This window comes from Pyxicephalus adspersus, chromosome 10 (genome assembly GCF_032062135.1).
Source record: "Pyxicephalus adspersus chromosome 10, UCB_Pads_2.0, whole genome shotgun sequence".
Classification (NCBI taxonomy): domain Eukaryota; kingdom Metazoa; phylum Chordata; class Amphibia; order Anura; family Pyxicephalidae; genus Pyxicephalus; species Pyxicephalus adspersus.
Window position 1 is genome coordinate 32977961 of NC_092867.1, and position 9441 is coordinate 32987401.

General features: G+C 36.4%; 1 protein-coding gene across 9 annotated transcripts in view; it reads right to left on the minus strand.

Annotated features, from left to right (window-relative positions):
• Nucleotides 1–9441, minus strand: part of FAM149B1 (family with sequence similarity 149 member B1) — a 19397-nt gene that overhangs the window by 5894 nt on the left and 4062 nt on the right. For 4 of the 9 annotated variants that reach the window (XR_011922457.1, XR_011922461.1, XM_072424253.1 and 1 more), the window contains exons 5-13: nt 9012–9154; nt 7714–7833; nt 6829–6990; nt 6531–6718; nt 5405–5538; nt 4090–4143; nt 2672–2784; nt 1603–1827; nt 983–1103 (exon numbers count right to left, since the gene is read on the minus strand). Coding sequence is in view for 4 of the 9 variants with exons in the window: in XM_072424253.1 (XP_072280354.1) it covers nt 983–1103; nt 1603–1827; nt 2672–2784; nt 4090–4143; nt 5405–5538; nt 6531–6718; nt 6829–6990; nt 7714–7833; nt 9012–9154 (1260 nt within the window). In the remaining 5 variants the exon portion in view is untranslated. Of the gene's footprint in view, nt 1–982; nt 1109–1602; nt 1828–2671; nt 2785–4089; nt 4144–5404; nt 5539–6530; nt 6719–6828; nt 6991–7713; nt 7834–9011; nt 9155–9441 lie in introns of all 9 variants that reach the window. The other 5 variants (XR_011922460.1, XR_011922459.1, XM_072424255.1 and 2 more) reach the window with 2 other exon arrangements.

A 9441-nucleotide genomic window follows, 5' to 3' on the forward strand; every position in this document is an offset into this window, starting at 1 on the left:
GACATCCCCTGAAAATAAGACCTAGGGCATATTTTGGCATTTCAAAAAATATAAGAGAGTGCCTTATAATCGGGGAAACAGGGTACCAAGTATTAAGTTGAGGGTGCCAATAATTTTGTCCAGGCCATGTTTGACGTTTTGTGTTGAATGTCTCAGTTTTTTTTTCTGCTTTATTTTGTTTTTCCAGTGCCAACAAAAGAAGTGGTGAATTTTCTGACATAAATGCAAGAGTGTCAATATTTTTGGCCACGACTGTATGTGCCGTGACACCTTTTTTTTTACATTTGTGGGAAGACAAGTCACCCAATCTTGCTCCTGTGCAGTGCGAGTTCAGGTGACGTGAAAAAAAAACAAGGCGGCACTGGACGGAACAGTGAGCGTTGGGGGGAAGCAAAGACCAAGAACCAAGAGTGGAACATTTGTGGATGGATTTAGGGCTTTCATAGGTGAAGATAAGTGATTCTTTGTGTGTGTAAATTCCAAGTTTATTTATTTATTGCATGGTATTTATTAATAATGCCTGTCATGTGTAGTCATCAAGTCAGGCCCCAAGTCTGCTGCTGGGAGCCATCCTCATGGATGTGACATCTGTAGCCCAATCAGTCACTCAAATGACACCCCATGGTATATTTTTGCACTTCCCCCAAAATATAGGTAAAAAGAGGCATATAGTAGCTTGACCAACACTGACAGCAATTTTTATAGTAAGAAAATTTAATTAATAATTTAACCTTCAGATGCCTCTTCTTTGATAATTTTTGTTACCATTTAAATCCTTAATTGTTAAAAGTTACCCATGCTAAAACAGCCAAAGTAGCTCTCCCAGGTAGCTACTGGTCCATTTAACAATACAAGTAGAGGGGGTTTTAGCATTTAGATCTACTTCCCATACTAACAGCAGCACATGGTGTATTCATAATTGGCATTCTTTGCAGGGATGTAATCAGACAGAATGAATACAAATATTATCTTCGTTGCTTACTGTTTGTCTCTGTGATCCAGGCAAATAGTGGTATTCTGTATCTGAGGTACCAATAGGTGGGAGCAGATTATTTCGGTTGAATGGAACTGGGGAGCAGGGCAGCTGGTCATTTGCAGTCTGACTGTCCTCAACAAAAATATAAGACATTTGTTTGAATTACAAGTTCTGCAATACATCACTGAATATGATTTGTTTAATTATATTCTACACCAAAATAACTTAAGTAAACTACACTAAAAAATAACTACTTTAATGGCCAATTTATAACATTGCATCTAAAGACCGTTCAAGAAACATGACTTCTTCATTCCAGATAATAATCTACTGGCTTTATTTCTGCATTGTTGCTGCCTATTTGAATAAAGCTAAATAATGGTAATACAAAAGAGAAAAAAGTCATGGCTTCAGTATATTCCCACCCACACACTAGATTATGCAAGGCAAGGAATGGTGATAGACTATGTGACCTAGGTAAAAAATAAATGCATAAAGGTATTCCTAACATTTACATTGATGCAATATATTGCTTAGATTGCTAGTGTTGCTAGAAGGGGTGGATGGGTGTACATTTAAAAACAAAATGAAGTGCCTTGTCTAACACAGGTTGCTTAAATACATACAGTCGTGTTCCTCTGATGACTTCTTCCATTTTTGGTGTCCCAGATCTGGAACTATTAGGATTATTATTGATTGGGTGAAGGGTTCGTGGAGGGTTACGTCGCCTTGCTGAAGGAATGTTATGGGACAAAGAGGAGGAGCTGTGTTCCAGTTGTCGGCCTGGCCGTGGCTTCCCAGAGATTACGGCAGCAGAGGTGGGTCTAATGGGTGACTTGTCATCAGAATCTCTGGAAGACAAACATTGGGAATACATCAAGTACAATTCATTCACAAAGAGGAATGTGTGTGTATAACACAATTATTCACACAAATTTTATCCGATTGTTTTCATTTTGCTGATTATATTGGATAAATGTGCCAGAAAGTTTTTAGGACGTGGGAGAAAACCAGAGACGTTGAAAACCATAAATTTGCAACCCCTTTTAATGTACAGCCCAGCATAATATGTTGGGGCCATATAAATACTGTTTATTATTATTTTTATTATTATTAATAATAATAATTAATAATAGACTATGTTGTGTCTTTAGAAAGAGATGGACCCAGGACCCCAGGGCTGTGATCAATCATAGTGACTAATATATACAATGTTATACTATAAAACATGCAAAGAATAAGTTAATTACCTTTGTTATGACTTTATGTAATGTGTACATTCCATAAATACTGCCACAATTATTATATTGGTCTGAAAAAAATGAACACTGCAGTACAACATCACCAAAGATTCAGGGTGGGCTGAGGGGTTTGAAAAGTATGTATGCATAATTAGCTTTTAATTAAAGTGTATATAAAATTTTGTATAGAGTAGGGAAGGTTTACAACCACAACTAGCAGTCTGTGTCACTGCTAGGGAGATTCACCTTTACCATTTGCACTGTAACTTTGACCCATTGTCTGCAAAACTGGAAATCTATGAAGTTCTAGTAATAGGAAATCCAAACAGTTTGGAAAAACACTAAAAACCAAAAACAGTTTGACTTAACATACCCTTAATGAACAGTGTTTACTTTGACATGTTCTAAATGTCTTATATTTTCTGTACTTAATAGAAATGATGGCCAGACTCACAGGGCTTTGTCCATAAGATGAAGGTTTCTCTGCTGTAAAGGGATTCCATGAATCATCATCAGTTCATTCAGATTGCGCTGATTCATACTGCTTCCTGCTTGAGAACGATTGGCCTGAAATCCATAGCATTGTATTAGGCTTATGCATCATAGAATGGTGCTATTTAAAAAAGTCAACCCAAATTGAAATATGAAGAGATGATCATGTGATGATCCTTTTTCAAATGTAGTATGTCAGCGGACAGTTAACATTTCGCCTTTTATTTTTCATTATAACAGTTTGTATAAAATAAGGACCTATACTAATACATATTGGTTAGATCAGCAGGGTCATCTACTGTACAGATCATTAAAATTAAATCAAGTTGGAATTGGTATGGTGTTCAAATTTCAAGTACAGGTAGTCCCCGAGTTAAGGAAATCCGACATACAAACGCCTCCTAGATACCAACGGGGCTTCCCTGCTTACTCCTGTGCAGAACCTCGGAGGCTTGAAGGAGGCGGTTTGCAAGACTTGCAGGAGAAATCTTTTGCTAAAACACAGCTGAGGTTGTGGGTGATTTAGGGACTGTGCTCCTTCTGCAGCCTCTTGTAACTCTTAAATGACCAAGTTGCATATCTAAGCATAGCTTAATCCAGAATGTATTGAATGTCTAGGCTCCATAAGGATTTTTTTTGCTTTGTTTGTGATTAACCCACAGTGAGGATTTTTTTACAGTAACTGACACCACGCTGCCTATAAATATGTTGAGACAAACATCTGTTCTAATTTCATTTATTAAAATAATGTACCTGTTCCGACTTACATACAAATTCAACTTAAGAACAAACCTACAATCCCTATCTCGTATGTAACCTGGAGACCACCTGTAGTGTAGTGTGGTGTAGCACACTTGCTTTAGATGATTATAACTTATCCCATAGGTACACTTTTTAATTATGGTAGCCACAACTTTCAGGTGACTTCCAACATCCTTAAAGTTATGAGTAAGGTTGAACTCTGGCCATGAAAACTTTTACAGAAATATTTTCCACAATAGCTACAAAAGGCATACATTTACTTTGTATGCACAAAATATCTTTTAAATCCAGTTACTACCCTGTAACAGTAATATCATTGGCTCTAAGCAGGAAACGGAGATCTGAAAAAAAAATACCAAAACCCTAAATAAGAAAGAACATCCCTTTTTCTATTTTGGTAATATGAATGTACTTATCACAGAGTTCAGCTTTACGGTTATTACAGTGTTTTTACAGTATATTTAGAGCATTACTTTAGATATAATGACTTTACTACTACTGTGTATTACATAAAACAAATGAATGATGATTTTTTTACATTTTAATCTCTTGCCATGGAGTAGAAGCAGCTAGGCTGCACCAACCACATGAGATTAAAGATTTATACGGAATACATACGTTGGAGGATCTCCCTTTCTTTTTTTTCCTGGAGATGCGGCTGTACTGTATACACTAGAACATTTAGAAGGCCAAAGCAGAGACAGCAGGCAGAAAGAGAACAGAACAAGAGGAATTTAGAGTAAAAGTAAAAGTTAAGAAGAGACAGGACAGAAACAAGAAGACAACAGCAAAAATCAAAGTTTATCAAATCGGCTGCAAAAAGCTATGTTAGGTGTGCACTGTTCGTTTTTCTTTATCCCCCCCTAGCAGTAATCCCAAAAGTGGGATTTTTCATGCAAAAACCGGTAATCCCAAGTCACACTCGGGTTGCATAAAACAAACAAAAAAAAACACTTTCCTTGTGACTATTCCCCTACAACCACCACATTAAGTTCAAGTACTTGTAGCCCTAATGCAGCACCGCTGGCAAGTAAATCCAAAATGCTGCTGGTATAGGACAATTTTGTTTTTCCTTTCACATTTGGGGTCTATTTACAATGGAGAGGGAGAGGTAGAGGTATAGGTAACCCCCCCCCCCATTACACTTTAGGACCTGTTATGCTAAGTCGTTCATTTCAGTGAATGTCAGATTCACTGCTTTAAAAATACACCCTCCTGAATGTAGCTGATAGAGCTCCATAATATGAGATGTGATTTTGCTTCATATAGAGAAAGAACTACATTGGGTTTCTGGCTTTATTTGTGTTTACATAACTCACATTCCTTTCTGTCTATCTGCATCAATTTCAGAGTTCTAAACTGGTGCAGAATAAATCACCTGTTTTTTAATTGTCCACTTTTTTTTAACAGATTTTAAGTTCCTTATTATTTTACAGTTCAATAAGAAGAAAGAGTGCCAACAGCAATTGATCAGAAGCCATATGTTATATGAACCAATTCCAACGAACTGCAATCTGATTGGTTGCTATGGTTGTTTAATCAGTACTATCTAAGCCTAAAAATGTTATTTTACAGGTTTTATGTTCTCTACACTGAGGGATTTCAGTCTGCAGATGGATGTAAAGCACATCACAAAGTGTCCGTTATTAGAGTAGCTATGTTTTAGGGTGATTTTAGTTTTGCTGCAAGCTCTTTAAGAATCATTATTACCATCAAATATTTTTTGGTCTCTGTATGAGGTTAACACAAAAAATCACAACAATAATGCATACAATCACAAGAGTTTGGACAATTTTCATTTAACAGGACATTTGTGATAGTAATGCCTTTTTAAAAGCTGCAATTATTACCAATGTAACAAAAAATAAAAAAGCCACACATTTCAGCAGCTGGTTAAAAATGTATAATTATGTCAGCATGGGATTCATCTTACCACAGTGGGGGAGATGGCAGGAATTTTGGAATGTGGAACAGGAGGTAGAACCAATGGCAAACGTTGGAGAGGAGCATATGGATTAAGTGACTCCACTCTAGTGGTTTTAATTGCTATGCCATGTCTGTCCTCATCTACAAAATAATATAGTTATGTTTAATACAACAAGGAAATAAAGCTTTTTATATATAAAAGACTTTTACATACAGAAGTAAATACTGAACATAAAATTAAAGAATGAGTACTTTGTGGTATGCAATGTATATGTTAATATTATATTTCTTTGATTAAGCTATCATTTCTTTACTTCTGGAAGCTGCTTGAAATAATATTTTAGCTAAATCACTATGACCACATACTAAGAAGTATTATTTTTGCTAAATCACTATCACCATATAACAGACAAGTATTATTATTTTTATTTTACACGCTGTTACTTTTCTATTCCAAAGGGATATGATCACCTAAATCATACCTTATGTGCAAAGGTAAACATACAGAGTAAAACATACAAAAAGCCTAGGCAAATCACTGGTCTCAAAATGCATAATAGTAACTAATATTAATTGCCCTGTAAACTGTGCAGTCCAAACCCCTATCCTCATGGAAAACCATCATAATTTTATATTTTATGCATGCTTTGGTTGAAGCAGCAAAACATTTCCATTACTGTATAATAATTCTGCATATTTTGGTTTCTGTTTAACATGTTAACATGTTCTGTTTTATTTATCATGCTGCACAAACTAGTCTTTATTACTATTAATTAATTTTATTTCAGGCAACCAGAGAAATACATTTTGATTACCAGCATAATCATGTGAACATGTAGCACTTATTAAACTGTGGCACCTTATAAATACAATTCTATTTGTTCAGTTTGGAATACCAACATCAATGAAACACTCAGGAAACAATTTGAAAAGCAGTGGGCTACCTAGCTTGCTTGTGACCAGTGCTGCAACGTATGATCTTTTATTCATCCTTACATTTTGAAAATGTTTGCATATTCTTTTGGATTTTTGATAAATCTGTATGTTGTGGGGTTGCCCATAGAACTAAGGTGGTTTATGCTTACACTTGAGATCTCTTATTGTACATACTTGCAAGTTTTTACTACACTCACCTGAGATTGATTCTTCCCAATATCTGCAAATAAGCTCCTCTAAACATCCAACTACTTCCCTCCAAGCATCATCGAACACAAAGGCCAGCACAGCCTCTTTCTTGCAATATTTTGGGGATATAGGGGGAAAACCCATCTTTAAACTGTCCAAGGATACTACTCGATGCCATTCAAAGAGCTCATCATCCCTAAGAATAAACCATTATTCATGTATATAAAACACTTTTTGTCTTTAGACATGTTTAGGTTGCATTATATTGCTGCCATGCTGGCAAGATTTTTAGTGAGATTTACTTACTTATCTCGACTGTCAAAGGCCAGATATTCCTCCATAATGCCATCTGATATGATGACACCCACGGCATTCTCTTCATCTTCTTCACCAGAGAGGAAAAAGGACGCTGGGGTGCTGGAGTCACTAACTGTGGACAAAGGAAATCTTGTACCATAAATGCCCAGCCTGAAAAATACACAATTTGAAATGAAGACAGTGCAGACCACTAGGATATAGCATTTTACATACTTAAGTGCATGGTGCTTGAATAATATTTTATAGGTATTTGTAGGTATTCTCCTCCCCTCCTCACTGCATGCTGGACAAAAAAGACCTACAGGAATGTTTGTGCACAGCTGACCATCACACCTATAGCATATGATCTTGGAAGACATCCCATCTCAAATTCATAGGTTTGGAGTTGCACTACCTTCCATTACTCTGCAGCCGAAACAGCCTCCATTTATCTAAAGACCTTTTACGAAATATTCAGTGAATGTGTGGAAATGTGTGCCTGTTCAGTCACAAGAAAATTCAGTATACATGATGTAGTTGAACAAACTATTGGCAATTTTTTAATTCATCCCAAAGCTTCCCAAAGGGTTCTGGTCAGGGCTGTGTGCTCTACAACAAACCATATCTATATGGACCTGACTTTTATGCCCAGGGATACAATCATGCTAAAACAGAAAAAAAAACTTCCTCAAACTGTTTCCACAAGGTTCAAAGTCTAGGTAACCAGTGCAGTTCAAGAATAGGCAAGACCTCTGTATAAAAAAAAAACATATATTCTGTAATGTACATTGTATATAGAAATAGCACACTGTGTCAATAGGGAGCCTCTATACATCATGTCAGCTTTCATTATCAATATTATCAAGTGCCAAAATATAACTTTGCTTATCTCACTCATTGGAATCTCTTCCCTGGGTGGAAATGCAGGGTGTGGAAGAAGCAGCTTCCGACGGCTGACTGGAAAACCATCTGTATCCATCTTCATTTGGAGCCACTATTTGTCTACCTTGTATTCTGGAATATTAAACAGAAAATGAATAGGTACAATTAATGTAATTGGTGTAGTCATTGTGTAGTCCATAGTCAAGTGGTAATTATTGAATATAATCACAAGTTTTATGAATGAACTAGCTATATAACCATTTGCAGATACTTTTATTAGTGCAATGAAAATGGTAATAAATGGGACATCACTTCTAAATAAGATGATGAATTACTCCGATCCATTTATTGGAGTTTACAATCTCCACTTTAGGGTAATTACAATGCAACAATTAAAGCACTGATCACCTCCATGCAAGAGCTGATCCATTTTAATTATTTTGCATCTTAAATCACTGAGAAAACACACACTTAAAGTAAATATTACCTTCCAAGCATATTTGGTACTGCAGCTTTTAGGGGGCTGTGGCAAAACCCAACTGCATTTCATTCAAGTTCATTTGATATTGTTATTTTAAAATAGGTCCCAATAATGGTACCTCCACCTTTAGGATTCACTTCTGTATGTCCCAAAAATATGAAACTGATAACTCACGTTTTTATAATATATCAGTCACAGATTTAGGTTTAGCTTCTCTTGGCAAGTGGCAACACTCATTGTTGATTGTGAAATGAGCAGAGGCTGCTGCCATCAGAGAACTACCAACGCTGCAGACTTACTTTTAACCATTTATGGAAATACGTGGATCCCTTCTACCTCTCTTTCTTATCAACATGGACATCAAATATCAATGAGACAACTTACTACACTGGGTAACAAGTATCACCGGTCTCATCAGATCCCATGAGGAAGCTGCTAGGTGAAACGCGTCTGACAAGAGATGTACAATAATTACCTTTAATTAGCGTTACTTAGTCAGAGATTCTCAATGTACAGTTATTGGTCCATATGTCCCATGATAATTGAATAGGCATGACCACATACTACAAATATTGCACTGTGTTATTTGCCTTTTTTGGAATTCACATCAATACAGCTGTATCTTTGCCTTAAAACACCAGCTTTTCTTTATTCATTTCACAATCAATCCTATCTATTTTGGGGGGCAACCATCAACACTTACATTGGAAAGATTGCTTTCATCACTCCTAATTCTCCAACACTCATTGTTGGGTAATTTGTTGAGTGCAAGTTTAGAAGAAGAGTAGTGTTACATCTGTGTAATACTAAGACAACAAAAGTGAAATACCGCAGATGTGGAAAAGAGGACATCCATTGATGGCACTCTTCTTGTAGACCTTCCACCAATGTGCTGGCCCTCTCTTCATAAAGTAATTCATCGATTTGCTTGAAAATCTTTTGCACTTGTCGTGTTGCGGCCTGATCAAACTCCTATGAAAAGTAAAAGTATCACATTCTACAATTGCAGTCGTAAAGTACTAATATTAGGTGATTTCTAGTGTTAGTGGAGTACCCATATCCTTGCCAATGTTATAGGCCCCCCATCTCCAATATGTACAGGACTAGATGTCATAAGCGTCTTACTTCCACCCTTTACAGATCATCATGTTATAGGTCTTTTACCTCCGACATATCTCAGACCTCTCACCTCCAACTTGTACAAGACTACATATCACAGACCTCTCACTTCCAACCTGTACAGGACCACATATCACAGA